This window comes from Mustela erminea, chromosome 13 (assembly GCF_009829155.1).
Source record: "Mustela erminea isolate mMusErm1 chromosome 13, mMusErm1.Pri, whole genome shotgun sequence".
Taxonomy (NCBI): Eukaryota; Metazoa; Chordata; class Mammalia; order Carnivora; family Mustelidae; genus Mustela; species Mustela erminea.
Genome location: NC_045626.1, coordinates 36264415 through 36280871, shown reverse-complemented (window position 1 = coordinate 36280871; position 16457 = coordinate 36264415). Strand labels below are relative to the sequence as shown.

At 37.8% G+C, this 16457-nt stretch overlaps 1 protein-coding gene across 3 annotated transcripts in view; it reads right to left on the bottom strand.

The window, feature by feature from the left end:
• Positions 1–732: 732 nt before the first annotated feature.
• RPRD1A (regulation of nuclear pre-mRNA domain containing 1A) overlaps positions 733–16457 on the bottom strand; it is a 76286-nt gene continuing 60561 nt past the window's right edge. The window contains exons 7-8 of one of the 3 annotated variants that reach the window (XM_032310702.1): positions 4030–4227; positions 733–1510 (exon numbers count right to left, since the gene is read on the bottom strand). In XM_032310702.1, the coding sequence (XP_032166593.1) occupies positions 4078–4227 (150 nt within the window). In that variant the 3' untranslated portion in view covers positions 733–1510; positions 4030–4077. Of the gene's footprint in view, positions 4228–16457 lie in introns of all 3 variants that reach the window. The other 2 variants (XM_032310701.1, XR_004278093.1) reach the window with 2 other exon arrangements.

Below are 16457 nucleotides of genomic sequence, written 5' to 3'. Positions count from 1 at the left end.
TAGGAATAGAGAACCAGGAGCAGTGGTCAGAGGACATTTCCTCAATTTTTAGACAATAAGAATCACAGAAAATTCTGATTCAGTAGTTAAGTGCACTTTCTGAAAATGTCCCAAGTGAGTCTTCTCAAAGAAGTTTGGCAAATAATGCCCTAGAGGCTCCCACAGATTTTAGTATTCCCCAATTGTTTTAAATTCAAGATGCGGTGAAGACCTGTGCTCCTGAAGTGCGAAGTACCAAATGAATCTATTCATGCAAAAGCACTGCGGCATTACTGTGTGGTAGGCCACAAAAGAAGAAGTGATCTCATTTTCTCCCCATAAGGAATTTGTTGAAGAATGAGCTACAAAACCCGTATCTTATTCTCTCCTTACCTGGAATTACACATTGTGAAGTACATCATGGACTTCAAAGGCCGTCTAGAGTCGTGGTTGTCAACAATATGGTCCCTCAACTCAGTGGCATTAGCATCAAACTGTCAAAAATCTAAACTATCAGACCTTACCCCAGAAGCTCTGGGAGCAGGGCCCAGTGATCAGTAGTTTAATCGCCTTCCAAATAATCCTGATGTTCGCTCAAGTTTGGGAACCACTGGCCAAGCCAAAGGAATCTCCTTCAACAGTTTCTCCACCAAAAAGTCACTGAAGACTTCTAGTACTCTGCTTCCTTCCCAGCCCATTGATTTGTCCCCTCCTACCCCACATTCAATTAACCAGATTCAGAGAAATCATCTACACATTTCAAAAACAACATAAAACTTTATTAAGAACATCTTATATTGTCATCAGATACAGGCAAAGAAAAAGGGGTAAATAAACAGGGAAACTTCATCTTCCCATGTGCTATTGCCACCTCAGAACAGACTCGTGTGCAGATGGCTGGAATTACAGATGGCAACAAATGCTCTGTATAAATAAATTCAGTAACACAATGCTCCCTTTCTATACAGAGAAGAACTGGGTTTACACTTTAAAAAGCTTTGATATAGTGCAACAACTATGAAACAAGACTACATCTTTTAGGAGCTATTTCTTAATAGAATACAAAGCAGTTTTGTAGCTTTATTTTATTTCATATAATACAAATTTTTAGAATGGAAAATTCAGAAAGGGCATTCTAACTTTCCAATTAATTTGTACTTTTGAGTTTTTTCTCAGAGCCAGTTCAATAACTCTACTTTAATTGACGATCTGCTCATCTGCAGTGACAACTGACAACCTAGTTTTGTTCTTTTAATTTTGCAAATCAAGATAACCAGGTCATCCCAGCTTTTGCTGATTCTGAAGGAATTCTTATAGAAAAACCCTGATTCAGAGTGCTTGTGAGAAGAGGGACCAAAATAGCTGCATCTGGACTGGTTTTCCTAGAGGGGGAGGCTGGCTACTGAGCACAGCTGATTTTCTCAGACTCCCGGGTTCCCCCAGGTGGTTATTTTACTTACTGTAGTGATGGAAGGAGCAGAGGGAACGCCAGGGAAGCTGTTCAAATTGCCACTCCAGACAGCTCTCTGCACTGTTTGTGGAGAAAAGAGTGATGGTATCCATTCAAACCACAGTACCCCTACTGCAAGTGTGGTGACATGCTTTTCTCTCGAGGGGCCAGGCCAAACTGCACTCAAAGATGCATGATTTGCCTCATGTACATACACAGTGGAGAAAATGCTCATGATTTACAATTTGGTATTACAGTACCCTATCTTACCCCATTTCTTGAGAAAATCTAAGTCTACCTTTTAGAAAGGAAGACGATTTGCTGCTAAGGCTTACCAAGTTAACTATCGTAAGGCTGAAAAGATAACTTCTAAACCAGACCATAGTATTTGTGTTTACAGTTAGTGAATTAACCAACAGCTAAAGGTTTGTGGAGGATTGGTCAAAGGGTGGGACTGGGGGTAGGATTCAGGTTGAGTACTATCACTTATCACAAATCGCATCAAGCTCTTTAAAAAAATAATGCATTTTTATCATAAATATTTAGAACAGATACTGGCATTAAAATCAGTACCTAAGTCAGAAGTCTGTCTTAAATGGTGAAAATATTTCAACAAACTTCTAATAATTCAAATCTTCCCAGGAGTACATAGTTTATAAATTAGTCTTAAATGGAAAAAAATATATTTTGAATGGGTAAGTCACCATTTTAGCAGATCATAAATAAGATCAAGACGTTGAAAATAAATTAATATACAAGTTTTTGCTTTCACTTTAACAAGATAAACTAACTTACATGGTATTCTTTTCTAACAGGTATTAACTAGGTTTTTATAATTGTGCACTGGTTACCCCACTACCCCCATGCTAAATCTTCTTACATATCCTACACCTAGGGACAGAGGTACACAAGACAGACAGACATACACCTCAATGTGTGAGTCTGGCTGCTGCACACCATTTCCTTAGTTAGAGTGATGTTACAAATGCTGGTCAGGATCTATTAGTAATTTGTCAACCACATTACAAGTTAAGTACACTCGTGGTTAAGTGGATTAGGTTCCCAGGTGAGCTTTCTGTGATAGTGTTTACAGGGAACCTAACTACTATTGTTTCTGTGAGAAAATGTGCCCAGAGTCCCAAAAGTTGACTAGAAGACTGGAATATAAGCCATATATGTATGGGGACTACTAATATGTGTCTATGTTTTGAAGAGAGGTCAAACGGTTAAAAGCACTGTTTTCAGAACTACTGGGTACTGAAAATAAATATTTGCCTTCTCCTTCACATATAAATTCATTTTAACTATAATTTCTAATATTGAGAACAAAAGAGTGAAGCCATTCAGACTAGTGAGACATAATTGGCTTGTGGGATTTAACAGATGTTTTATTAACTATCTAGCTTGAATCTGCTTACAAGGAAAAGAAAAATGTCTAATATGTAATGAATGAAAATAATGTTTATCCTAAGTCATTATTGAGTACAAATCCACAGCTTAACAATGTGATTTAAAAAGAAAGCAGGAGAGCATGCAACTGCTCTAACACACAGGGTTAGAAATAAAAGGTAAAAGTACATTTGTTTTGGTAATTCTAAATATACAAATATAGCATTTGCCAGATCTACCCTGTAGTGTAGCACTGCTTAATTTCCAAATATACAGTCATTCAAAAACTTTAAGGAAACATTAAAAATGTTCCAGGTTACTTTACTGAACTTCAAGGAATATTGTGTTGAGAGTTTAGAGCTAAAAATACTATTGTTTTAAAAGTTAAATGGCTAAGCAAATAATAAAAGTATCATTATTTTATTTCTTTTAAACCCCTAGATGGCTTTATGTTAAAGGGATTCATTATGTTAAAAGGAGACTGATTTGAAAATAGCAATCAGTTCCAGAATCAAAGTTGTCCTCTTGGTAGAAGGTCAAATTTTACAACACTTCCAAAGCATTTCCATATTAATCTATTCAAATAATTATAAACAGTTTGATCGAGGGGGTCCCTATTTAACATTCCTTTTATTCTACACTGGCAGCTGGAATGGAACCCCTACAGTGTGGAAAAGTCCTCTAAGCTTTAATCTGACCCTTACTTTAGTGTTAAATTACTGACCTCTAGGGAATAAGGAATCAAAGGCATTAAGAGGCACAGAACTGATATTTTGGTCAGGGAGAAGGGTAAAGATTAAGTTGGAACATTTAGTCACTTCTACAATCAAGTCCTAACTATACCATAATAAAATCTCTACCAACTCTTGATTACTTCTCACCCTTTAGGAATTACATACTTTACAGTGATTACATACTGAAGAAAATAAAGAAAAATATTTGAAAATACACGAAGAAATAGAAACATGGAATTTCTCACAAGGCCCTGGATCAAAAAAATTTACAAAAAGATCTTTTGAAAATAATCACTATTTGTGAGCTTATTAATACACAGAGATCACCACTTTGTTTAAACTAAGTCATATTAACTTACCAATAAAATAGTAAACAAACCAACATTTTAAACAATTTTATAAATTACTTGTCACTTCTCTTGTTAGTCATTCTCTCAACCATATACAAAAATAATGCTACAGGACTGTCCACCTAACCTGTCTCCATTTCTTGCAAAGTCCTGGGCCTTGGAAAGAGACTGGTCATCAATCTTCACTGTAGATATCCCCGGCAAAGGGCAGGTGCATGTGGCTTCCAGTAACATTGGGCAATCGGGATAAGTCTGGCAGGCTCTGGATCCGGGACCTGAGTTCTTTGCGCACCAGGGAAACTCTGGCTAACTTGCGCTTGTATTCCTGTAACATCAAACCACTTTCATTAGCATTCCTGGAGTTGAGAGAAGAACCATCTAGTTAATACTCTGCATAAAATCTGGTATTACACTCAGTTAATGCTGAATAAGAAAGGATGATTACAATGTTAGCATTAGGATCAAAGGAGGGACTTTGGAAATATACTGCTAGGTAAACTATTTTTATGAAAAACCACAATCTTTTTCTTTTCTTTTTTTTGAGAGTATGAGAGCACAAGCAGGAAGGGGAAAGGGCAGAGGGAGAAAGAACCTTAGGTTCTATGCCCAGCATGGAGCCCAACTCGGGGCTTGATCTCACAACCCTGAGATCATTATCTGAGCTGAAATCAAAAGTCAGATGCTAAATTGACTGAGCCACCCACAATCTTAAACAGTTGTCACACATCTGTGAAAAGAAAACTACCATATTAATAAACTTACCCTCAACATATAAGATTTTAGGGCACCTTTGAGCTTGGATAAGAAAAATTACATATCTGTTTTCACAAACCTAAACTGAACATTATTTTCTATTGTGAATGTTGGCAACAAACCACAGGAGTATTATCAGTACCTTTGAGTTTGTCTCCAACAGAAATGAGTGGCTACAATGTTATATTACATGTTCTTAAAGCTATCTTGAATACTGTTTATTTATTTATTTATTTGCCAGACAGCGAGAAAGAGAGAGAGAGAACATGCCGGGGTGGTGGCAGGCAGAGGGAGAAGAAGACTCCTGCTGAGCAAGCAACCCAATGAGGGAATTGATCCCAGGATCCTGGGATCATGACCTGAGCCAAATGCAAACGCCTAACTGAACCACCCAGACGTCCTAATATTTACATTTATCATGACTTTGAAATTATGGTAGTTATTAGACCAACTAAATGTTATTTAATGTCTCAGTAAAGAAGCATATTTTATTATACAAATTTCATTATATCAACAACTGTATTTTATATATAATTGGTTTCCTTTGTAATGCTATGTCTTTTACTTTCCACATTAAAATACTGAACTTGAGGGGCGCCTGGGTGGCTCATTGGTTAAAGCCTCTGCCTTCGGCTCAGGTCATGATCCCAGTCCTGGGATGGAGCGTCACATCGGGCTCTCTGCTCAGCAGGGAGCCTGCCTCCTCCTCCCCTCTCTTTCTGCCTGCCTCTCTGTCTACTTGTGGTCTGTCAAATAAATAAAAATCTTAAAAAAAAAAAAAATAATAAATTAAAAAAAAAACAAATTGAGAAGGGGTCCAAAGCTTCACCAGACCACCAAAGGATTCCAATGGCCCAAAAAAAGGTTAGGAAAGCCTGCCAACAGTGGCCCAAAGACTCAGAGACTGGAAACCAATCAAAATCATATTTGGCTCAGAGGGAAACAGCCCATTCTCTACACTGGGAATCTCCTTTTAACTGCAGTTGCCAGACTTCCACATGGAAAGGGAGAATCCTCCTATGCTTCATCACCTAGTGGAGGTGAGATGTGAAAGAGGGAATCTAGAAAATGGGTATTCTTCCTTCTAGAAAAGATGAGAACTTTCTCCCTCCTTCTAACCAATAACCAAGGCTGACCTCATAAACAAGATAGAAAAACTTACTGATAAGCTTTCATTTTGGGCAGAAGGCTTATCCACAAAAAGCCATTAACTTTAGTGTTTCTCAACTCTGTACATAAGAATCAGCTAAGAGGGGCACCTGGGTGGCTCAGTGAGTTAAAGCCTCTGCCTTCGGCTCAGATCCTGGTCTCAGGGTCCTGGAATCGAGTCCTTCATTGGGCTCTCTACTTGGCAGGGAGCCTGCTTCCCCTACCACCCCACTCTGCCTGTCTCTCTGCCTACTTGTGATCTTTGTCAAATAAATAAATAAAATCTTTAAAAAAAATCAGCTAAGAAATTTTTGAATAAACAGATTTTTCAAGAGTACTTCAGTCAATTAAATGAGAATAATCTATGGAAGTGGGTCCAGAGTTAATGAATTTTGTAGAAGTTCCCAAAAGAACGTTAATACAGAGTTCTGAGCCACTTCTTTAGTTCTACCTACATGAAATCAACTTGTGAGGTTTCTTTGCATGACTGAGCCTCCTCCTTTAAAGAATAACCACATGTGAGGAAAGGGATTTTTAAGAATTACTAAAACTCAGCTGCTCTAAGGGAATGGGGGAGAGGAGAATTCTGAAGCACAGGGAACTGGGCACAGTAGCTGGCAAAGCAGGCAAGGCTGGAAAAGTTCAAGGATAGCTTTGGGTACAGAAGAGAGATTTCAATTCTTGCCATGTCTACATGTCCCTGCATCTCTAATTTATCATGAATATCAAGATGGAGTAAAAGAGAAATCTAGAATCTCAAGGCATGATTTTCCCCTACCCCTATCCCCTTCACCAGTGATACACATTGGAACACCAAGTAAGTTTCAGCATAGTACCTCAGAGTGGCATACAAAAGATTACCACCAGAATATTTCACATTCTAGATGCATACTTCTCAGTAGGATCTCATTACACATGTCCACATTTAGCACATTTCTTTCTCAAAACACACTGGTATGGGGCAAACACTACTCTCCATCTGTCCCACTGTTCTTCGCTGAATCATTCTTTTTTTTTTTAATTTAAAACATTTTTTTTAAAGATTTTATTTATTTATTTGTAAGAGAGAGAGAGAGAGAGCTAGCACAGGCAGACAGAGTGGAAGGCAGAGTCAGAGGGAGAAGCAGGCTCCCTGCGGAGCAAGGAGCCCGATGTGGGACTCGATCCCAGGACGCTGGGATCATGACCTGAGCCGAAGGCAGCTGCTTAACCAACTGAGCCACCCAGGCGTCCCTTCGCTGAATCATTCTTGAATAAATAATACATAAAGCACTCTGGGGTCAGCATGATATATTGAGATGCTGTTCAAACATATTCATAAGCAATTATTCTCTGCTAAAGAATATGTTTTGAGAAATGTCTTATGTACCTTTAGTGGTTATTATTGCTCACCCTAATTTCTAGTTTCTAGCATCTTCATAGGTTGTTCTTCAATAAAAATTTGATTCAAATGATACTGGCAACTAAAAGCCTTCAGCTAATTGGTATCTACTGCAAACAAAAAATTGGCAAATATAAAAGTATAAAAATATATAAAGCTGCCATTTATTGAATGTCCATTACATGCTACGCATTAAAATAGAACTCATTTAATTCTCTCAATAATCTCATGAGAAGAGTTATTATCTTTCATACACATGTGAAGTCACACTTTTCCCAAATAGAAAGAAAAGTATGTAGTAGTCAAAAGCTTTCTCTACTGTCATAGGCAGGATCTCCTACCCAGAAGATTTAACGACCTGTGGCAAGCTGTGTGATGTGAGCCCAAAGAAGAAGGTGGATGAAACCTGGTATCTATCTGATAACATGACCTAGGCCATAGCCCTGAAAGTCTTAAATTACCCAACTAGGTGGTCTAGAAAGAGGCTACAAGATTCCACAGGTTGGTTTCGTACAGCCACAATGCTTACAAGAGGATGTATTACTTTGATTTTGATGTACAATAATAGTACTTCTCTCAGATCAAAATCATCGCAGCACCATGAATGTAATCTCACAGCACTTTTACAGAAATGCTACCACAGCAGTCCCTGATATATGGCAAGTATAAATTTATTAATGGAGATACACCATTTAAAAAATGAACAAAGAAATGAGGTCTCCTGCCTCCACAAAGCTAACATTTCAGGAGGAAGGAGACAAAAAACATATAAATATTATTTCAGATATGAATACAGTAAAGAAAATAAAGTTGAGCCAAAGGAGAGTAAGAAGGATCCATGTAGGGGGAGAGTTAAGAGGGGATTAAAGATTCAAACTGTTGTTTCAGAACCACTGACCTAGAGGAGACTGACTTCCATGACAGCCTGAGGAGTTCAACTGACCCACCTCCTGGTGAAAACAGTTTCTAAAAACCATACTAGCCATTTAAAGCTTCTGGAAATGATCCTAAAGGCAAAGAACCTATGAAGAAATATCTGTTCCAGAAAAATACATTTGGAAAGGCGAGCATCTGTGGTATGTGAACCAAGATGTTCCCTCCCTGCCTACTCCCAGTTAAGCAAGGCAGACTCCCCTCAGACCACTGCAAGAACACAAGAATCACTCCCTGGCAGCTCCCAGAGGGCTTTCTTCCTGAGAGGGGCAAGGCATCAGCATTTGTGATGCTGCCCCCAGTTACCTGTTGCTAAGGCTGCCTCAGGATAGTGTAGTTAAGGGCCCAGGGGCTCTTCACTCTTTGCCTCCGTTGGTGAAACAGAGGCTCTGTTTGGATGTGGCAAGCCAAGAATACTGGGACACTGACAACCCCTGCACCCCATTTGGGAGGTGATGCTCTAATCAGAAAGGGAAAGCTGAGATGAAAACAGGCTGCTACACCCCTCTTCACTCTTACTAAGAGCTGAACGCCTACAGCAGAGGTAACACTCAAACGAAGGTTTACCGTTGTCCCCATCCCTAGGTACAGACCCCTGACACAAAAGATTTTTGCGGGACAGAAGCAGGCAGTAAAACAGATAGAACATAAACTTGTCAATTTTAGTTACAACCACAAGGCAAGGAGAAGTTCAGGCCTAAGGGTACTGTCAAGAACAGTGGAAGCTATGGTGAAAGGCAATTAGGAGATTGTTAATAGGAGCTAAATTGTAGGCCACCTAATTTGCAGGAGAGAAATAGGGAAGAAGACAGCTAGAAGGTGACTTTCTGATGTCAGAACAAATATCTAACACTGACCCCAGAAAGAAAATCAGTATTCTCAAAGAGTGCACTCCATGCTCACTGCAACATTATTCACAGCAGCCAAGATATGGAAACAACTAAGTTTCTGTCAACAGATGAAGGGATAAAGATGATAGGGTGCATACACATATAAAGGAATATTATTTAACCGTAAGAAAAAAGATAATTCTAGCATTTGCAAGTGGATAAACCTAGAGGATATTATGCTAAGTGAAACCAGAGAAAGATGAATACTATATAATCTCATTTACATGTGGAATCTTAAAAAAAAAAAAAAAAAAAAAGGAAAGAAAAGGTGAACTCAATAGAAACAGCAGAATGGTGGTTACCAAAACCTGAGATGTCAGGGGGAGATGGGGAGATGCTGGTCAAAGGGTACCAGCCTTCAGTTTTAAGATGAATAAGCTCTAGAGATCTAAGCTACAGCATTTTGACTATATTTAATACTGTGTTGTGTACTTGATATTTGCTGAAAGGAGACCTAAGTGTTCTCATCACACACACAAAACTATGTGACGTGATGGATGTGTTAATTACACTGAGTGTGGTGAAAACTTCAACAAAGTAGATATATATCAAATCATCACACTGTACAGTTTAAATATATACAATTTTATCTGTCCATTTTACTTCAAAGCTGGTAAAAACAAATCTCTTCTTATTCTATTAGTAAACCAACATTGCCCCTCAAACCCCCCAAAACTCCACGAAAACTCCTAGGCATGAAAGAGAAAACAAAAATTATGGGTCCAGTGGCACACATGTACTATATCAGGGTAAGTAAACCTGAGAAGTCAGTCAATAGGTAAAGCCATGGGCACCTGCGTGGCTCAGTGGGTTAAAGCCTCTGCCTTTGGCTCAGGTCATGATCCCAAGGTCCTGGGATTGAGCCCCGCACATGGGGCTCTCTGCTCAGCAGAGAGCCTGCCCACCCCCACCCCCGCCCCGGCTTCTCTGCCTACTTGTGATATCTGTCTGTCAAATAAATAAATAAAATCTTAAAAAAAAAAATAGGTAAAGCCAATACTTTTTTTTAAAATCCCTTTCATAATCTTCTCATTCTTTTCTAACTAAACCTGCATTTTGCAAAAACAGCTTTCAAAAAATTTATTCTGTGTTTAAATTTTTTTCCTAAATGAATTTCTTAATTCTGTTTCAGCTTCAAAGAAAGGGAAGAACTTGAATTTTAAAATTTAAGATAAAAAATTCCTCCAGAACAAAACCATTAAGAAATCAAGCCCCTTCCCTTAGCAATAAATATGAAGCTGACATATACTGCTTTTACTGCAAACGTATAGTTCTGTTTATCCTGCCAGTATGAAAAACTTTTGATGCAAATCAAAACCACAAAGATCACACTTCACACCTACAATTATGGCTATAATAAAAAAGACAGACAAGGGGCGCCTGGGTGACTCAGCTGGTTAAACATCTGACTTGATTTTGGCTCAGGTCATGATCTCAGGGTCGTGAGATCAAGCCCCCATATCAGGCTCTTTCCCTCTCTCACACCCAACCCCCACTTCCATGTGCACGCTCATTCTTTCTCTCAAATAAGTAAGTGAAAAGAAAAAAAAAAAGACAGACTGAAACAAGTGCTGCAAACATGGAGAAACGGGAACCCTTACACACACTGCTGATGAAAATGTAAAGTGGTCTGTAATTCCTGAAAAGACCATACAGAGTTACCACATAACCCATCCATTCAACTCCTAGGAATATACAAAAGAGAAATGAAAATGTATGGCCACACAAAAATTTTAACATGAATGTTCACAGTAATTCTTATAGCCAAAAAGGAGGAAAAACAAATCCAAATGTCTCTCAACTGATGAACAGAGAAACAAAATATGATATACTTCTACCATGTAATATTACTTGGCCAGAAAAAGAAATAAAGTACTGATATATGCTACAACATGAAAGACCCTTGAAAACATGCTAAGTTAAAGAAGCTAGCTAAATAGACTATATACTGTATGGTTCCATTTATATGAAATCTCCAGAAGAGCCAAATTTATAGAGCAAAGCTTAGGGCTTGGGGTGGGTTGAAGTGGAAATGGTTATGAGGTTTCCTTTAGAGTGGATAAAAATGATCTAAAATTAAAGATCGTAGTGATGGCTGCAAAATCCTGTAAATATATTTAAAAACTGTACACTGTAGGAGTGCCTGGTTGACTCAGCCGGTAGAGCATGTGACTCCTCTGATTTGCAGGTTATAAGTGGGAACTCTCTGTTGGGTGTAGAGATTACTTAAAAATAAATTCTTAAAAAAAAACCAACAAAACCCTGTACATTGTCACATGGTATGTGAATTAAATCTCAATAAAGATATTAAAGGAAAGGGAAAAAAAGGCTTTGTGAGTTAGTCTAAGAATCTTAGTGCCACAAATAATATATATATATATATATATATATATTTTTAAAGATTTTACTTATTTGAAAGAGAAAGAGATCATGCTCAAGAGGAGGAACAGAGGGAGACAGACAAACAGAGTCTGTGCTGAAAGCGGAGCTCAATGTCGGGCTTGCTCTCATGACCAGAGCTGAAATCAAGAGTCAGATGTTTAACCAACTGAGCCACCAAGGCACCCCCAAATAGTATTGTTTTTAATGGGAAATGAATTCCAAGTTCTGCTACTTTACTAAGAAATTCACTTTAAAAAAAAAAAATTTCAAGGATAAGAGTGAACCTGTGTTATTCTAGGTGCAATAAATACCAAGCTCATACAATATAAATACTGTCCACCAAATTCCAACCTGACTTCTTGGAAAGCCTAATCTGTTACTGCAAATATTATATAAAAACCAGTGATGAACATGAGTGATAGTCAAAAGGGTCAAACAAAAGCAATGCCATAGAAAATAAACATTGTTTATAATAACTACTCTCACGAGGCCCTATAGCTCAGGGATTAGAGCATTGGTCTTGTATAATAACTACTCTCTATACATCACCTGTACCTTATAACACCTACTAATTTACATACCAACATTACAGATGACAGTATTCTGACTTGAGATTCTAGCTCACTGCATATTTCATTTTTTCAAAAAATTCATCATTCTGTTATTTGATATTGAATTCAAAGGTCTCAACTGATCTACTCCATACTTCAGTTCAACGTTTCTTGAGTATCTACTATAGAAGGTACCAGTCACTACGTTAGGAACACCAAGATGAATCATAATCCTCACCTAGAAGAATATACAATTTAATGGGCATGCAAAAAATGAATATTACAATAAATTATGATGTATTCCATTAGATGCAAAAACCACTTTCTGTGACACACCAGAAATGGAGGATGGAGCACTCTGCCACACTACATAGATCAGGGAAGGTTTTCAGAATTGAGGAGATGTGAGTAGAACATAATAGGACATGGGAACAGCAAGACAGCAGGGCAGTGAGAATGAAGGGCACGCTATGTGCCAATTCACTACCACCACAGAGCATGGTGCAACATGAAGAAATTAATTTCATTAGCAAATACAGCCACATTTAAGAGGACAAACCTGAGGAAGAATCCTAATTAGGAGTTTACTGCAAATGTCTAGGAAAGACAGACTAGGGCCTGAACCAAGCCAGAAGTAGAAGAGCACATTACAAACTACACTGTACGTCAAGCAGCAATGCACTTTTTTTTTTTTTTTAAGATTTTATTTATTTATTTGTTAGAGTGTGAGAGAGAGCACAGGCAGGCAGAGTGGCAGGCAGAGGCAGAGGCAGAAGCAGGCTCCCCGTGGAGCGAGGAGCCCGACATGAGACTTGATCCCAAGACACTGGGGTCATGACCTGAGCCAAAGGCAGCCGCTTAACTGACTGAGCCACCCAGGCATCCCAGCAATGCACTTTATAAACTACACTGTGTGCATGCAATACCTTAATTCAAAAAACAAAAACAATTTGTAGTAAGAAAAATTAGCAAGACTGGTTATAGTTCTCATGTGAAGAATGATGAGATTTCAAGCTTGATGAGTAGTTGGATGGAGATGCTATGATCTGAGATAGCAAAGACAGGTAGAAACTCCTTTAGAGAAGATAAATAGTTCAATATTCAGTATGTGAAGTGTGTTACCCTTGGGGCTTCTAGTAGAAGGCACTTGGAAATGTGGTTCTAGCATTCTGGAAGTAAGATTTGGGCTTCAGAGGCAGCAAATAAAAACCTATCTATAAACCATGAGATGTGCAGGAGCCCAATAGGCCTTTATGAGTAAATATATAGAAATGTTTCTGAGCCACCTTACACCATTTTGCTTCTCCCTTCCCCCACTCTATCTTCTGTATATCTGTCATCACACAAGATACTGTCAATCTTTGCTTTTTGTGGTTTCAGAAAAAAATTAAATGTATATTGACCTGATTTACTGAATCCACATGATTCTATGATTCTAATATACACCAAAACATGGCATGTCCCCTCCCATTCCTGGTAAGAATCACACAAGAAAGAGAAGTAGGCTAATGACGGAAGGCAGAAATGATCCTAGTATTAAAAAGGACTAAAAAAAAAAAAAAGCAGTGAAAGTTAATCAGGAAGGCCTACATGTGGAAAGGTTTGAACTTTTTTCCTTAGGACATTACTAATTTTCCCAACTATTTTGGGACTATTTTCTAGTACTAATTTTGGTACTATAACTATTCAACCCTCAGAAGAACAATATACCATTCATATCCACTATGTGAAGAACCCAGTAATCATCCTTAACCAATGCAGTAACTGCTCTCCAAGTTCTTATGAGAGAATTCAATATAAAGAGGTATAATTTGAGGTTTCAAAAAGGTCCATTTAAAGCATTTCATAATTGCAAAGTTTAATGGATTCTCACTCTTAAAGTATGGCTGTACCTGGTGACTTATTTCCAAAGAGAAGAGTATGAAATGGGGAATAAATCAACTAACTTTACAGTGGAGAAGCCAGACAAACAATGCCTCAACAAAGTGATCTACGGCACATCAACACTGATAGGTGATTTGATAGTTAAGTACCTTGACAAAATGTGATGAAAATGGCACTTGACCTCTGCGTCTTCCTCCTTCCTTCATTCCAGTCTAATTTTGAGAAAAACATCAGACAAATCCCAACTGAGGGACATGTCATGAAATTCCCGAGCAATATTCCCCAAAACTATCAAGATCATCAAACACAAGGAGAGTCAAAAAAAAGTGTCACAGCCAAGAGTCCAAGGAGACATGACAAATAAATGTAATATAACCCAGATGGGATCCCTGAACAGAAAAAGGGTATTAGGTAAAATTTTTAAAAATCTGAATAAAGTGTGGAATTTAGTTAATAAAAAGTGGTTCACTAATTATGACAAACATACTAACATAACATACTAACATAAAATAACTAACATAAAATATTAACAGGGGAAACTGGATATGAGGAATAACGAGAACTCTCTGTACAGTCTTCATAGCTTTTCTGTGAACTTAAAATCATCTAAGATAAAAAGTTTATTTAAAAAAATCTAATGGACAAAATAAACATTTTCCCAGGTTACTGAAGCCCCTTTGCCTACATTCTTACCTTAATCTTCACAAAAGATTAAGACAGGGATCACTATCCCTGTTTTACAGATGAGAAAACAGATGTAGGAAACTCAGCATAAACTGCTCAAGTCAGAAATGCCTGACACGAGCCACACAACACATTTTATTTAATAACATTCATCAAAATTAATGAATAATAAATAGATCTTCATTATTCTCAACAAATGCTACAACAACCACCACTCAGAAAGATACAATAAAAAACTATTCAAGATCTTTTGTAGAATACCATTTATATTAAATTATCTAAATTCTGATGCAGATTTGTTATGAATATTGCAGGACGATCTGCAACTTCGGCCTCCAAATAACACAGTAAAGCAACACACAACATTTACTAACAAATAACAAGGGATTCTGTAGTATTAAACCTGCTCTGAACACAAAATTTTTGTGTAGCCAAAAATGATACAAATTTCTCTTCAGAAGCTTTTGTCCAAATTATTTTTACCTGCCCCGGATCTGCATCCAATTTCTATCTATCCTATAAGGGCCAGCTTAAATCTCAAGCCCTCCAACCGAACTTTCTCAGATTACTTCCTCCACACTGAACTTTCACTACTACCTGATCACTCAACAACATCCTGCTCTGACATGCTACTGACTATTCACATACTACACATATAGGGTATACTAGAAAGTTGATGAACAGTGAAAACACCAATAATAACAGAAAACAATTCTAGTCATTTGAATAGCTAAAACCCTTACACATAGAGTTACATTTCTTAAGAAATGCAACATTCATAAGAAAATACAGATATTTTCATTAATGGTTCAGCTACAACCTTTTATATTTTTAAGATTTATTTATTTTGGGGGGGAAGGGCAGAGGGAGAGAAAATCCTTAAGCAGATTCCCCACTGAATGGCAGAGCCTGACAAGGGCTGGCCTGATGCAGGCTGATCTCACAACATTGTGATCATGACCGGAGCCAAAATCAACAGTCAGCCACTCAATTAACTGAGCCACCCAGGCACCCCAAAAATTATTTTTGAAAAGAGGATCTAAATCAAGTGAAAAATTTACCTGAGTGCTTTTCTACTAGGAACAAATGATATTTAAATTAACTAGAGAACCAACTTTGCATCTTTTCCTTCTACAAATTCTTTTCTGTCTTAACCACCTATTTAGCCAAAAGCTATTTACAGTATTTTAAATGAGACACATCATAAATCCATAAATGCTTTTTAAAAGTAATCTCTACACTCAATGTGGAGCTCGAATGCACGACCCCAAGATCAGGAGTCACCCACTCCACTGACTGAGCCACCCAGGGGCCCTGTAAGTCTGTAACTATTACGTACACACTACAGTTCCTAGTAATGTGTGTGTTATATATCCAAAACTCTACAAGAGATAGGTTTCCCAGTACCCCAGGCTTCCTCAAACCACCTCTCCCAACTTTTAATCACAATTTTCCAAATTTCAATTAGCTAATTGCCACCTTTTATTTCTTCACAGGTTACCTATTCTGTTTATATAGTATTATTTAAATGAACTCACTTTTTAAGAGCTTCATTCTAAGTAACAACATTCATATAATCACAGCTTTGTTGTGCTACTTGGAATTTCACTCACACTAAAATAACTACTAGAATAAATGTTCTCAGGCAGCACGTGGCAGGAGTAGCACTGAGCCAATTTATATCTCCTTAACTATTTCCCTCTTTTAACAAGGCCTACATTTCTGTCCTTTACTTGCTAAAACCATATGTGTTATTTCACTTACAGATACACACATGTGTCTCCATCCCAAAGGCCAAAAGCTTTTTATTACCATGTACTTCAGCCTTAATGCATTAGGTGTGATGTCATGTGTGGACTGAAAGTGGGTTAGAGCTAGCTTGAATTCTGAACTACCTTTTGAAAACCCTTTCTTTACAACTGAGTATGTACTGTCTAATCTTCTCCAT